Below are 16,316 nucleotides of genomic sequence, written 5' to 3' on the forward strand. Positions count from 1 at the left end.
AATTGCCAATTTTCGCGTTATTCCTCCGTGACATCTAGCCGTGGTAATAGACTGCACTTTTTTCGTAAACGGCCAATACTTTTTTTGTCACGGGAACGCGGGATCTCCAAAGTGCAAGAAGTCTCGGCCCCCGCATAACGCTATCGCTGTAAAAAGTGCATCCATATCAGCTCAGTAGGAGAGAGAGGACAGAATCCTTTTCCTGCTCAGAGGCGCCGCTCAGTTGGTACAGCAACGCCGCAGGGATCTTTGCGGAATTCGCTGAAGCCGCAAAATCCATTGCAAGAAACAAACAACGGCCCAAGTCTAGATTTACAGCATCTATTGCAGCGCGAGACTGTAAATGGCTCAGCTTTATGTTTGTTCTTTTTTTTGCGTTATACTGAACGTCACGTGTGCATTTACTTTTGCAAAGTTCGTGTGGTGGCAAAATGTTTTTGTAAAAGATCGGCAAGAGGGTGCAGACCTCCTGCGTTATCGAAAATTGTACTGCAAATTTCCCAGGCCGCGATGTCTAAGGAAGTGGGCAAGAAAGACACGGGACATCGCCGTCGTCGGCACAAGAACATGGCGGACAGCAAGGCCAGGACGTCGTCGGTGGCCACGATGTCCACTATCGTCTCCTCCGATGTGAGCGAGATGTCCGCGAGTGGCGTGGAAAGCCCCGTCTCCCGGCCATCCCGGCTGCCACCTGCCGCCCCCGCCGTGGAGCAGCCATCGTCACAGGGAAACGTCACCACTGGGCTACTGTCCCCAGCCGGAAGTTGTACGTCGGTTCAGCCGGTGTCGCAAAGCAGTGGCAGCATGGGACATCCGTTTCGGGAAGGTGCCGTGGCTGCGGTTCCAGAGTCGGCCGTCCCCGATGCCGCGACAACGGTAAGAAGGCATCCTCTCTTAGGAAAAGAAGCAGAGGACAAGGCCTGCCAGATTTCTCGACTTTGCGTCAAACTGCGTGTCTTCTTTCTGAAGCTCGACGGCCATATGAAACACTTTTAGCAGCTCTCAATTACCTGCTTCCTGGCCGAGTATGAATTCCTTATCGAGTATCCCGCTATGTATTGTACAATTTCGCTGACAGTGAAACTTACGATGCGCGGTTGTGTTCTTCATAGTAAAAAGAGGGCGAGCTGACCAACCCTCCGTGATTCTGTCTTGGAGAGGTGCAATAAAGCGGATTCGAAAAAGTGAGTTGCTCTCTATGTGACTGATCTTATCCGGCGTTGAATTCTTTCTGACAGTCCTTGCAGTCCTGTAGCATACCATGACATTTGAAGGTATAGGAAAGCTGGTTCCCGTCCATAAATCAGGTAGTCGACACTCACCTTCTAACTCTCGTCCGATATCGCGAACTACCATCCCATCTAAACTAATGGAGTATATATAATATCCTCAAATTTGCTCCAATTTCCGATATGTAATTGACTTTTTCACCTCCTGTCAACAAGATTTTTAGGAAAATTTTATCTTGCAAAACACAACTCTTGTCCTTCACTAATGATTTGTTTCGGGCCCTTGATTTTGGCCTCACGATAGACGGCATTGTCCAAAATTTTGCTAGGCCTTTTGATCCTGTCTCGCATGAATTACTTTTCTGTAAGCTAAGCAAGTTTAACGTCAATCCCAACATCAAGTGGATTAAATGTTTCCTTTCGATCGTTCACAATATGTGTTTGCCAATGGCTGCGGCTCCAGACTTACCCTTGTTGCCGTCGGTGTACCACAAGACTCTGGTCTGAGGCCACTGTTGTTTCTTATCTATGTTAACGACCTCCCCACTAAAATTCAATCTGCCATCAAACTGTTGGCCGATGACCATGTTGTTTATCGAACTGTCACTGACTGTTCTGAAAATGCAATGCTTCAAAAATGGTCTGGATAACAGTTCTTCTTGGTGCTCCCATTGGCTACTGAAGCTCAACGTACCTAAGTGAACGTGCATACGTAACTCGCGTCATTCAAAAGATCCTAACCCAGTAGTATACATCCCAAATACTACGTCGCTGATAAGCGTCACTTCATATCAATACCTTGGTGTTCACATAACAGGCATCCTTTCATAAAATATACACGTAGAATTCGCATCTAAGAACGCTAATCGCATGCCCTGGGACCTTACGACGCAGTCTCTCATCTGCAAATGTCCCGGTAAAGTTATCCTCATACAAAGCACTCATACCACCCGAGCTCGAATATACACTTTCGATATGGGACCCTTGGTATGCTTCCCTCGCGAGCATTCCTGAGTCCGTTAAGAACCGCGGCGGCTGGTTTCATTTTGTCCAATTATTCTCGTCATGCCAATGCCTCCTCCATGAAATCAACCCTTGGTTTACGTGAACTCGATCGCCTGTCTCGTCTCGACTTTTTTCTAAAACATTTTATAGCGCTAATCCTGATCTTAAGGAGCAACTTCTACTTCGTCCTTCTTGTATACTTCGCATACGTGCTTACCATCGGTTCAACGTTCGAGTGACGATTTGGCGCTCGAGTGCTTACCTCAACTCCTCCATACCGCGCACCAGTAGAGAATGGAACCATCTCCCTGCCTGCATCGCCGCTATTGCGTGCCACAACAACTTCAGAGTCATGCCACTGCTCTCTGTAAAGCCCTGTGGGCTTTGAGAGCAACGACAATAAATAATAAAATAAATATAAAGACACAAACAGCTAATACATGCACTCAGAGACATACACAACAAAGTATAACAGCAGTGCTCCCGTAGCGCGCAACGTGCAAGTCATCGTTCCCCCGTGGGTCGGGCATGTTCCACAGCTTCAAGTTCGAACCGTGCAGCATGTGTAACGTGGCCTTGAGAGAGTGTGTATCTGACACTTAGTGACAGCCGGCCGTCACATAAGTCCCGAGTCACGTTACACACAGAGCACATTGACAAAATTCTGCCCACAGAATTTCTAACGTAAAGTAGTTCGTGTAGGCCACTCACGTATAGACCTTCTGCCCTACAGTCCCGCGCGATGTCACTCGTTGACTGAATTCTCGCTTCTTGCCTGCTGCCAGCGGTCGCCTTGCTAAAAACTGTCGATGACGGCCCGTCCGCAGGCGACGCCACCGAAACAGGATGGCAACGGAGGTCGGTTCACCGAGCAGGAAGGCGGCACCCTGGAGGTGGAGCCCATTTCGAAGTCCCCATCGAGCGGCATGACATTGGTGCCTTCTGTGGTAGCCGCCACCACCCCGTCGATCGGAGCCGCCGGCCTTGCCGAGCCGGCTTCGGCCAAGGATCGGGACGGAGGCCCAGGGCACACACTCCCGACTGACCCGTCCTCTGGCCGCACAGATCAGTTGGATCCGAGCAGAGGAACCACCCGGCAGACGGTGTCGAAAGGAGGAAGTACGGGCAGAGCGATCCGGCTGCAGAAGCCTGTAGCGGGAGTCGGAGGTTCCTTGCAACAGGTTGAGCAACATTCCGTGTTTTCATTTCGGACTACCCTGAAGGTCAAATAGCCTTACTCAAGGAAGGTACTGCACGACAGAACGTACGAAAAGTGCTGTTAGTTCTTAATGAGAGCAGCATTCCGCACAAGTTGGTAATCCATTACTCAAGTAATATTGCGCAACAAAAAGAAAAGGTCACGGACGTAAGAGAAGATACACCAAGTGCTTTGTGTGTCTTCTCTTACGTCCGTGTCGCTTTTTTGTTGCGCAATATTACTTGAGTTGTTAGTTCCATGTTGTACAACATTAGGTGCCACAGCAAAATGCAAAGATATTTCTTTAGTACATATTTACTCGGCAAAGACAAGAGGAAGTGTAATAAGTTTATTATTTACTTGTTCTATATAGTGTTACTCTGGCTATTACGCTGTTTTCTGGTCTAAGATAGGTTTCATTGATTCGAAGAGGTGATTGCACTCGTTGGGTGTGCGTGGCGCAAATAAATAAATGAATTTTTCATGCGGTGAAATGCAGAGCTTATAAATGTGGTCTAATCTGCGTACGATGTACTGCGGAAAGGAGGGGTGGAGGCTTAGCTGCTTACATAAGTCACGATGATAATGCAACTTATGAAAACTATCATTGCAATTATTTGATAACTTTAATTTTTTTAGAGCTTTCATACAAATCATGGCAGCAAATGTGGTGCCTGAAGAAGGCGAACCACGAAGGTGAAGCTTATCATCGACGCGAGAGACATATTGCAATCTGTGTATGTCCTATAAATGGCTCTAATCCGTGATATCATTTCAAGTAGCATGTCAGGCATTTCGCTAGGCTAGCATCTACAACTGTCATTGGAATATTTGTCGCTCTTCCCTTTCTCAATATACAAGCCTGATGTCAAAATAATGAAATCTCGGAATGTCAAAAAATAGGAAGGCTAAATGTACCCGTCCCAGCGTGTACGAATATATTTGAAAGCAATAATATTGTTTGAACAGTGAAGGAACCTGGAGAGGGTTACAAGTGAATTGTGTATAAAATTGATCTAGTGGGTATCTAGCTTGTTTAGCGGCAGAATGACGCGTTTAGTGCATAGTTGATATTTTGACGGATGTTGAACGAAGACATCAAACCATTACGCAGATTGTAACACGTTTTCCGCACTGTTTGGTTATATTGTTATGTCATTTCAGGCAATAATTGGCAACGTTGATCTTTAGGGCCTTTATTAGGAAATAAAGGCGATATTTTGAATTGTCCGTACCAGAATACTTGCCCGGGAGAAATCTACCTATGAATGCAATAATAGCTTTCTCCGCACTGTAGATCACTCTGGAGTGATTGTAAGAATATTCACTTCCATGCCCACGAAAGCAGATGTCATTGCAATAAAAGGTGAATGACCTACAAAGCCCTTTTCATTATCTGCTGCCCGAGAATCTCCATTAGTTGACTGCTTAAGACGATGTTGCGGTTAGGGTGGCGTTCAGGGCATGGAAACCACCAAGCCCATCGATTACGACGTCAAGTTTTAGAAAACGAAGAAAAAAGGGTTCATTTAGCTTAGTTACACGGCACCAGTGCGGAAGCCCACTCCATACAGGAGCAAGTTAACGTCTCAGTTCACATCAGGACCCTCTGTCGCTCTCGAAAAGTCTCTCTTTTGCCGTCGTCTTCCCTAGGCGAGACGACTAGGGAATCTGAAGACTGTCCAGCAGCAGATCACCATCGTCGACTCCGTTGCGATACCACGTCCATGCTATCCATAACCCGCAGTAACTCCGCCTCGAAGAAACTTGTTTGGAATTTCTGGAAGAAAGAAGTCATCCGGTGACACCTAGTTCGTTCCTCGTTGCCCACCCCGTCTTTCGTTCAGTCTGCAAGGTGAAGCGCGGGCTGAGGGCCTTTCGTGGAACCCTGCAACTGCCGGTTTACACGCTGTCTCAACGGCTGGATAAGTGCCGAGGGATAGGTGGTGATTCGGCTCGTCTAATTACCTGCGCCTATCCATTCGTTGTCGTGGTTCCCATCCGTTCATCCTTTTCTCCAATTTCCAGGTAATGGGAGGGTGAACGCCGCGCTGATGTCTGCTTAGGAGGTGCGGTGGTTTGGCACGTGGCATACGTTCAATTAACATCCTTGTGTTGAGACGTAATAACGACCTAAAATGACTTCTTTTTTGAGGTGGGTTTCATCCTTCGACAGCTTCTTTTTCCACCCGATCTCTAGCGTGCTGTGTCGGTGTTCGAGCCGAATTATTTTGCAGGCCGCGAGGAGGACGTGCTTTCATTAAGGCATCACGCGAGTTAGAATTAACCTCTGCAGCTTTGTCGTGCCAGCCATACGAGTGGTATGTACCGTAAAGCTTTTCACTCTGGCGAAAACAATACCAGTGACTCGTATCAGTCACGTTCGCAGAGAGCTCTTGACTGGTGACTCTGTGAAAAGTAACACTGGCGCTGTATGTTCTATAAGTGGGCGAAGCGGCGTGCGCGGACCCCTTGGTGCTTCGGACAACAGACGACTCCATCGTCTTTCCCGATGGGGAAGTTTTCAAATTTTGTACTAGACATCGCCACAGGCTAGGTTTACGTGTGTGAAATTTCTGAACGAAATAGGCGCATAAAATATTCGTAATGAAAAAGGCACGTCGAACAAAGCAGGCATATAAAGTAAAACCCATTTGTCGAGTAGTCGGGCTTCGCCGCCTGGCTGCTCTACGTGACCTGACAGTGCTGGTGTGCAAGGCCGCTTGACAAAATCTCTGGACTCACCTCACGTGCGAACTGTGGATGACTCTTAAGTATTCGCCCTGTTGTGTATATGCAAATGATTCGCTTCTTTGCTCTATCATCTCACCCTGTCCTTTTACTCCCCCCCCCCCCCCCCCCATTGCTGACTGCCGTTGAAGTGATAGCAGACTGCGCTATTTATTTATTCATAAACAACCAATTATTTTACGGAAACGTTCCATATGCCGTTCCAAATATTTCATACGTTCTTTAAAGTAATTTGTGTAAAATCTACATGGATTCCATACAAACTCGGTATGATTTCCAATAAATATGTATGAATATCTTATTAAAATATTGGAGCGCATGCGGAGCGTTTCAATGGCTACAGCGTACTGCTACCAATTCAACAGCTGTGGTGCTAAAATGTAGATTAATCAACCCACTAGTTTAACAAGAACATTTTACGCCCCCTACGCGTTGCCCTGTCAGCAGATCATGTCGGCACTATGAACAACCGGCAATATTCTGCGGTGTGCAGCTTCCCATCAGCTCCAGCAAGGTCGAGGGGAAGGTCCAGCTTCCCGCGTCTGCCCCCGATTTGAGGCCTGCACGGACGGCCCTTCCGTTCACTAAACCGGCGAACTACGTGAGTGGACCTGCTTAATTTTTCTCCAACTGTGTCTTTTTTGCTTGTTAGAAGATAATCATGCACGGGCTCTTTCCGCAAAAATACTTGTTTGGAGGAAAACTTCATGTCTTCTTGTCATTTGAGAGTTTTAGCGGGTTCGTAAAGGTATCAGAAAGATTTAGCTTGTCCGGTATTCCGGCAAACGCAGAAGGTTCTGTGTGCTCTCCGGGTAAACACTGAGCCAGGTGGTGGGGGCACCGAGGCTGCCAGTTAAACGCAAACGTCACCGGTAAACCCGGCCTTTAGTCAAGAGCAATAAGTGTTAAAAATCTGCTCAAGCTAAACTCCCACGTCACTGGATATGCGCTAACGGGGATTGCCGGAGACGTCTGCACGAGCAGCTACTCGATATGTTGCGAAAGCTTTAACCAGAGAGGACACGGAAAACACATTGCAGCCATTACCGTGACCTGACGCATTCTTTAGCTGCATAGATTGCCAGTAGCGACGCAGCCGTTGAAATTCAGTTCTTTTTTTATCATGGCACGAGCATCAAGTGACACTCTTGTTTCTTGCGCTGCACTTCCGCTTCACCTCCTCAAACTACCGGAGAGGAAATTCAAAATAGATCAGGAAAAAAATAGAAAAAGAATATTACAGTACAAAATTCATGAATTGCATTATAGATATGATATCAGAGCGTAATTTAAGTTACAAGTTGAGTTACTGGAGTGTCTGGAATAATTAGAGGTAATTAGAAATCACTGAGATGACCGAGGACAAAATTCAAAATAAGTCAGAAAAAATACAAGTAATAAAGTACAAACTCAATGGGTTTCGTTATAAGCTATCCGAGCTTAAGTTGAATTACTGAAGTGTCTGGAATAATTAGACGGAGAAATCATTGATTACCGCACACCAAAGCTCAGAATCGTACACTTTAGAGACCCGCCATGCGAGCAGACTTTGGCGAAATTGCTGGAAACCCGGAAGTAGAAAGTGGAAGTAGTGACACCACTAATGAAGTGACACACAAGCTGGCATGATATTTACCCGCTAATTAATGGACAGCAGTTGCCCAATAATGAACTAAAGAATACCAACGCCGAGGCACGAGCGCCACTAAGAGACACCCAAGTCAAAGATTAGGGTCACCTACCATTTTTTATTTGACGAGAACAGTGTTGTAACACACAAACGCATCAAAGGCGTAGTAATTGGACAAATCATCACGAGATGTCGCTACCAGCGTTGCTATAGTCGTCTACGGGGGCAGACTCTTGTTAATCCGTAAGGCGGTATGTGCTACGGGCAACCTACGACTATCTATTGCGAGATGAACGTAGCGCCGATCCCGAACTCACCCACAGTCAAGGAAAACTGAATTAAAAATATCAAGTGTTATAAGTAGCGGCTCATCGGTTCAAAAATAACGGACGGGCCATTTTGACTGAGTGCGGACTTTTCGTAATTGAAAAGGGCAGCTGGTTAAAGCAGGGTAACAAGCAGGACGAGGTGTAATACTGGTGAGGAAAATCAGCGCAACAAAAACACGACGAGCACAGAGAGGGAAGAAAAGGCCAGCGCTTTTATAAGTGGAAGAAAAAAAATCAAGAGCCCCAAAATTTCTGGAATATAGTACGGAAGTCTAGTAAAGTTATCTAAGAATACCAGCGTCACGTGTTGCTTAGTAGCATCCTGCCGTGCCGTTATCCCCGTCAACCTTTTAACAAAATATGCGCTCAGAAAAAAATGAAAAAGCGGGTGTTAGACAATGCAGGGCAAACAGCCTTCGCTACCTATTTCTTTGCAAACTTGACTACGGCGTGTACACGGACAAAAGGACCGAAAGAACGGCGGCGACATGCGCTTACTTCCAAATACGCGCTTACTTCCAAATACGCGCTGTACGCGCCGTAGTCAAGTTTGCAATGGAATACCAACTAGCCCACGCCCAAACCCTGCTTCGCTACCAACAGCGGACACCGTTCCATGTTCGTTGCAGCCAAGAACCGAGTTGCCGTCAGCGTCAGAGCCTGGCGCTGCAAAGTCCTACCGTTGGGCACTCGTGTTGGTCACCTTAGGAGTTGTCGCCCTCTTCAGCTTCGTCATCTTGCTTGCCAGCTCGCACCGACGCACCGATGTCCGCGCGCAGCTCTGCAACACGGAAGACTGCCGCGCGCACGCCAAGCTGCTCACTGAGCATCTCGACTGGACGCTGGATCCCTGCGAAGATTTTCAAGCGTTCGTTTGCTCGGCGGCGACCTCCTCCTCCGACCGAAGCGAGTTCTTCAAGACGGTGTTTGACGGACTCCGGCTCTCCTGGTTCCAAAGGCTTCGCGGCATACTTCACGGCGGGTCGCGCAAGCTTCCCATCGGAAAGAAGGCGCTCACCATGTACGAGATGTGCCTGGATCAGTACCCGTCAGACAAGCCCGATCTGCCGCGTTTCCTCAAATTTCTTAGGGACTTGGGAATGAATTGGCCCGAATCGCCACGCTACTTCGAACCGCCGCTCGATTTCGTAATCAAGCTCGCCTATTTGTGGCATTCCCCATTTTGGGTGTCGGTGAGAGTGTTCGAGATACGGGACCATTCTTTGTCGACTGCAAGGCTGCGGGTCCAGATTCGGCCGAGCGCACTCATTCCCACGCTGCTCTATCACCATGTGATCGTTGAATCCGTGTACACTACGTACTGGAAGCAGTTTCTCGTTCACATGTATCCGGACGAGACAACGAGACCCGCCATGAACAAAGCAGCTGTTTACGAGGTTCGCAACATGGAGAAGTACATACTCGAAACCTTTAAGTCATTGGACAATACCGCAGTGCCGCGGCAGGCGGTGTTCTCATTCGGCAACATTCCGGCCCACGTTCCCAATGCTTCGGCTCTTGAATGGCTTCGAAGCTTCCAGGCATCCATCCCTCTGAGACGACAGTTCACCTTCGACGACGAAATCGTCGTCAGTGATGTCCGCCTCCTGCCGAGAGTCAGCGAGCTCCTCAACAAGTACGACGTGGCGCAGCTGAACATGCACCTGACGTGGCTACTCGTGCAGTACTACTCTGCTGTGGCCGGTTACCCCATGCTCATCGATTACTACGGGAGCCAGGACAAAGCCGCGTCGCATTTGCCCGTCTACTGCGGCCACCAGCTAGAGGCTTCTTTCAAGGTTCTTGTTGCAGCGCTAGACTTCGTCTTCGGGTTCACGGCGAGGGACATCAAGACCGTCAACGAAGGCTTCGACAACGTGGTTTCGGCGGCCGTCGAAAGGGTCAACGCTTCGGACTGGATGGACGATGAGAGCAAGGCGCGATTAAGCGAGAAGATCTTCGCTGTGAAGAAGTCATTGTGGCCGCCCGAGGCTATCGTGAACGCCGACTTGCTGGAGAAGCTGTACGGTGAGTTCCCAGAAGATACTAGAAGTTTCGCGGCCCTATGGATGGGCACGAGAGTGGCTGCGAGCCAGGCTAACATGACTGGCGCATACATGGAGACAATGAGGCTGCCTTGGAATAGCTATCCTGGCTACGCTTTCTACGATTACGTCTCGAACGTTGTAGAGCTTGCGACCGCCACCATCGCAGCACCGCTGTATTATCCGAACGGTGCGAAGTCTATGTTGTACGGTGGTCTCCTGTACCTCGTGGCGACTAACTTAGTTCGCGCATTCGACAGCGAAGGCCTGAGGTGGACGTCCAACGGAACCGAAGTCCACAGCATCCTGTCCAATGCGACGCTGTTCGAATACCGCGACAGGGAGCGATGCCTGGACGGCACCGTAGAGCGCAGCCTCTTCCCCGAAGCGCCGGCTGCTGCGATAGCCTACGCAGCCATGAAGCAATCCCACGTTCGAGACGGCAGCGAACCGCTGGCGCTGCGCAATGACCTCTCGGAAGACAAGGTCTTCTTCATGACGTTGTGTTATATTTCATGCGAAATCTCTGGTCGCCAGCACTCCCGTGATTTCGGCTGTAACAAAGTAGCGAGGAATTCCATTGCTTTCGCTGAAGCTTTTCAATGTCCTGTAGGATCCAAGATGAATGCCGAAAAGAAATGCGAATTCTTCTTTGGATGAAGACGTAAACGAGCACAGACGATACCAGTGACTACATATTTTGGGGACGAAAACTACATTGCTGGTATTATTGTGTGAAGCTTTAGTTAGCATTGTTGTTAGCTTTCTGCAACTGTCTTTTAATTCTTCGAGCTTTCCTTGTTAGTTCGAACACACGCTTGTGTCACAAACATGGAGAAACTCAGTGATGCAATTGTAAAGGCAACTTGGCGCGCAGATGATTCGATAAGCTCTAATATGGGTGATTCTTTCAATGTTTGTTCAACAAGCATGTTGCCATGAAGTGCATTGTATACGTACATTACTATGGCACAGTAGCATGAGCCAGATCTGAACTTTAAGAAATCATCCCGGCATCCGCAGAGACTTTGCCGAACGGCTTCAGCGTCAGTGTGTCGTTCGCCACCCTATAACGCAACCTGAAATCATCACGTCTGCCTATATAACAATTTGACATTTTCCTATGGCAGTGCTGAAAGGGACAGATATAGTAGTGAATATAGCTTCAATATCGAACGTTTGCGTCTTGTGAAACACGGTGCATATCTCGCAGTTTCACCACCGCTCGATTTACCCCAAAACTCATGTTCCCCGCACACCAGCTTTTAGGCAGAAGCTGATGCATTGTGTGCCATTTCTACCCATTATGGCCGGCTCGCTGCAATTTCATCTGAAAGAAGTCGCTAGATGCTTAGAAGACCTGTGGCATGGATCGGTACATAATTTTGCACAGAGTAGTTTACGTACTGTTTTTTTTTTTTTCTATCTGAAGTGAAATCTATTGTTCCCAGTTTACTGTGCTAGTAGTCCCGGACCCTTTCTTCGCCCTTATGTGTTTAGCGTTTTGATTGCTTGTTCTTCAAATGATGAGGTCACTGCACAAGTGGCTAAAATTGTTTGCAAATTGTTTGGCGAGACATCGCTGAATGCAACTATTCTCTTTTCGCATATTGATCTGGTTTCGGACTATAAGTACTTAAGAATGCGCCTGATAGGACGGACTTCGCCGTGGCGCTATTGGGAAGCAGCGCACGCAGTGAACGCAGAGGGTTACTGGCCCACCCACGGCAAGCTGTGGCTGAGCGTGGCTATAATAAAACAAAGGTACTTTGGAGCTGCAGCTATGCCATTCTGTGCTTAAATTTGGATATCCTGTTGGGTGTCAAGTTTCACCAAAGGCCTGCGAGCGCATAGGCTTTGGCAGCCCACGGCAAAACTACGAACTAAGGCATTGCAGGGTGACGTATGGGTTGGGCGTCTTACGAATATGGAGGAGCGCAAAGAAAAATTTGTTTTGAGGATTGCCTCGATACCAAAGACTGAGTACAAGTCCACAACATGGAGTCGTCAAAAGTGTGAAATCGCAAGGGTAAATTCGGACGTTCTTGATGCAAGAAAAATGTTTTGGAGGTTTACAAATTAAGCAAACAAGAAATCTGAAAAAAAAAAACAATTTGTAGCTACAAAAAAACAGCTGGCTGACTGAGAAGACTTTGAGTATAGGAGATGATCATAGAAGTCACGTATGTGCTCCCCTTCGGAAACTAACTGTTCAAAGTATCAAGCGCCATCTATCTACTTGCAGCAAACCCCCATCCGCCATCTTTTCTAGGGCACGATCAACTGAAACTGCTCACTCGACGGCATAGCTGCTGCTTTGCCCCGTGTTATGCGGTAGCCTACCACTGCTAGTCGCTGCCATATGGAAATCAAGGAGGAGAGAAACATATATTGCCATAGAAAAGCTGAGAGGGCGATGTGAATCAAAGTTTTGACTTGCTACACAACATTGGGAAAGGGAAACAGGAGTAAACAAATTCACGCAGTAACTTCTGTGGGAGTTGTCTCAGTATGCGTAAGCTTTGAGCCACTCGCTCATCTCCCCACAGCCCGGTTTCATTATCAATGTTATGAGACTTGATTCGACCAGCATAAACCGTTATCAATCCTCATCGGTCGTTACCTCCCTTATCGAACATTATCCGGCCCTTGTGAATTTTTATTGGTTCTTATCGACCTGGATGTCAAGCGAAACTGTTGCAAAACCACTACCACAATCGCTGAGGGGGATATGCAGTGCTTTATTGATGGTTCAGATGCTTGTTTTCAGCTTCTTCTTTATCGAAAAGCATGCTGTTTTGTCTGTTGTATGAGTGATTTCAATGAATGGATGCAGTGTTCCTTTCACGTTGCTCAAAGCTTTGCTGAGCCTTTCGTGGGTGTGAGAAATTGCATTTTTCTCTTTTTTACGAGGGTATTTATTTATTTGTTTGTTTGTTTGTTTGTTTGTTTGTTTGTTTGTTTGTTTGTTTGTTTGTTTGTTTGTTTGTTTAATTTCGATACCCTCAATCCCCGAGGCATTGCAAAGGGGAGTGGATGGCAACATATAAACAAACAAAACAGAATGAAACGTGCAGCGTTATACAGTATTAGCGACAAATTGTAAAACTGAAATAAAGTATAACAGAATGGTACTAAAATAAATAAAAGTAAGCTGAACAAAAATAAGCACAGATGTTATACAATGCTAGTAGCAAATATGAGCGTAAGAGAAATTTGGGAAAGGGAGAAAAAATGCGAGAGAAAGAAAACGTGAAAAAGCAAAAGAAAATGAGCCATTGCATTCGCCTTAAGTGACGGACGGACAAATTTATGGTTTCGTAAGCGTAGAAATGGTTACGCATTCAAAATTGAGGTTTTTATGAGGATGAAGATGGTGGCGAATCAACTTGATCAGCGAAGACTCTTCAAAGTCTCAAATTCAGACCACTCTCGTGGAAGAATTTCATGAGGGCCTTTACAACTCAAGTCTGACGACAAGGGCACGACCAAGGTTCTAATAGAACCCTTTGAGACAAATGTTGATTTGTAAACTCAGAAAAATGTTCAACCAATGATTGTCATTGCACAGCTGATCGCTGTTACAGCACCTGACATGTTTGCGAAGCAAGGAGTTCTTGACAACGGCTACAGCAAGCTATAAGCTTGTCTCTCTCTTTTTTGCAATATGCATAAAGAAGCAGTGAATAAAACAAGATCACGACTACTAGCCCTAGTAGGTAGTGTTGGACTACATGCAAGCACTTCTGCGCACAATAAGTGTCGTCTGCTTGTGTTACAACGTGTTCCGGGATCACGCGAGCTACGTGGTTAGTGTTGGTCTCGAGGTTTCCTGGGGAATATTGAACATCCTTACTCCGTTGTGGGCAGCAAATATAGCGATTGGCGACATGTCAAGCTGCGACGTCGTGTCACTCTGCAACGCAACGGGCCAGCAGAGTGTCTCTAGCTCATCGGGCTGCCGGTATCCGATCGGCACCAGGACCTATGCGTTCGCCGCCATCGCTCACGCCGGAGAGAGAGAGAGAGAGAGAAGTTTAATGATACGAAATGCTGAGAGGTCGGCCTGAGGTATGTTCCTCTAGCCAGCTACTCGGCATTGGGGGAAGGGGAAGAGGGAAATAAAGAGGGAAGAAAGAGGTACATGGTGGGTGACGATGACGATAAAAGGAAGATGTTGAACATATGGAAACCTCACGCCGGAGAATTACTATCACAGTTTCGAGCCCATGAAGCAATTGGGCGCGGCGACAGAATGCTCGCAACGCACGCTGCTTGGATAGCTCTGGCTAAAGATCGACTACCAGGCGGCTAGCGGAGATGCTTGAGGCCGATTTAAGCCCGAGCCGCCCGGCCCCGAAAAATTGCACATGTCGTACACTTGTGCACAAATTTTGGTTTACACTGTGTACGCAGAGTTAACAGTACACAGTGTAAACTGAAATTTGTGCACAAGTGTTCGACATGTGCAATTTTTTCGCACGACCGGACGCGTCCGGTGCGGCCTGCGGGGCTGGGTGGCTCGAGCGTAAATCGGCCTTTCTCGCTTTCTGTCTCTAAGACAATCTGAAATAGACAACACGGCGTCAGATCACGAGGCAGAGCCAGTGAAGGCGCAGCTCAGCACCGATCAGTCGGCGAACCGATTGAGGAGAAAATGCGTTGCCAGGGTGGAGGGTAATTTGTAATCGCCCGTAGCTCCGATAATAACAGACGCTTCACTTTAACTGTACCCTGCGCACTTTAAAAAGTTGTCCAACCGTTTCAGACCCTTTAAGCGTTTTAGCAGCTGGAAAATATTTCGCAGACAGAATAAGAAAAGCTTCACGGATTGCTACCACACCTATTTTCACACAACAGAAATGTAGAATGCGTCTACGAAGGCCACTCAATGAACACGAAATTTGTATTTTCATTTGTACTGAACAAAAAAGAAACGATTTAAGACGTTAGCATAAGCGTGCAGATGTATCATTTATCAGTACCATTTACTCCGTAGAAAGTGTAACCAGCTCGAAAAGTCTGCAGACTTTTCAGCTTCACTGAAATGACTGTGGCACCCCTGCAATCCGCCAGGGAAAGCTTGTTGAGCGGCATTGATGACATCGCCTCGACAAGACAAATTCGCCTACTTCGCAGACAGGACGTAACGAAAGCGAAAGAGAGTGCCGCTGTGATATAGGATTGCTTAGAAATGTAATTTGCGATTTACATTAGCGCGATAGTGAGAGGTATGCAAAAAGAAGCTACGGCATTACTATTCACAACCATGTTAAGTATGGCACTTCCACGAGCGAGGTGTTGCAACGAGGAGAACGACGCATCACATGCCGAACACTTTGGCTCTTAGGCGCACAAGGGCCGCCTCGCACAAACTGTTGTAACGAGAAAACTGATGACCATGGCCTCTGAGATCAGACCCGATTGCGGAGGCCATCGGAACGTTACGGAGCGCAATCAACGAGCTAGCGGGCTTGGCAAATCCTTGCAAAAAGAAGTGTTGTTGGAATTCTATCGATTTGATAATAACATTTTGTGGCACCAACAACGAACAAACTGCGCAATTCTATCGGTATTGCGGCGGAAGAAGAAGAAGAAACGAGAGCGTGCGTCAATATCTGCTTTTCCTGCTTCTCTACATGATTAAGGTCGAGAACTTGCTTCAATCTTGAGGATGTCGGCACCAATCGACGGCTAAAGTTGCAAGGATTCCGCCGATACCAAGTTTTCAACGGTGGGTGGACATTTTCCCAATCGTTCGAGGACTCTTCTGCGCGACCTCTGCCCGGCAGGGGCTCGGCGGGCGAGCTCAGCGCGGTTCCGCAGGCTCAAGCCACCATGTCTACGGCTATGCAAATCACCGTTGAGGGTGAGGATATCTCTCCCGACGAAGTCAGTGAGAGCGCTGCGTGAACCACGGCATTACACAAGCGAAAATCCATCATCCAGGGCCCGCTCGGGCAGGGCGGCCGAGTCACCGACACGCGACGTGGCGGGAATAAAAGCCAGGCTCCGGCGATTGTCAAGACATGGCTAACGACTGCTTCGAGATTGCCTCGGCTACCGAAAGAGCATGTTCGAATCATAATCCGTCTCCATGGAGGGCTGGACATCAAGAGGATGGGCCAC

The 16,316-nt window shown here is 47.5% G+C and overlaps 1 protein-coding gene across 1 annotated transcript; it reads left to right on the forward strand.

Moving 5' to 3' along the window:
- Positions 1-7,719: 7,719 nt before the first annotated feature.
- On the forward strand, positions 7,720-16,100 carry LOC140219584 (neprilysin-1-like). The gene is made up of 3 exons (XM_072289487.1): positions 7,720-7,791; positions 8,772-10,687; positions 15,980-16,100. The coding sequence occupies exons 1-3, from the start codon at positions 7,720-7,722 to the stop codon at positions 16,098-16,100; spliced, it is 2,109 nt and encodes a 702-aa protein (XP_072145588.1).
- Positions 16,101-16,316: the final 216 nt, after the last annotated feature.

Source organism: Dermacentor andersoni, chromosome 7 (assembly GCF_023375885.2).
Source record: "Dermacentor andersoni chromosome 7, qqDerAnde1_hic_scaffold, whole genome shotgun sequence".
NCBI classification, from domain to species: domain Eukaryota; kingdom Metazoa; phylum Arthropoda; class Arachnida; order Ixodida; family Ixodidae; genus Dermacentor; species Dermacentor andersoni.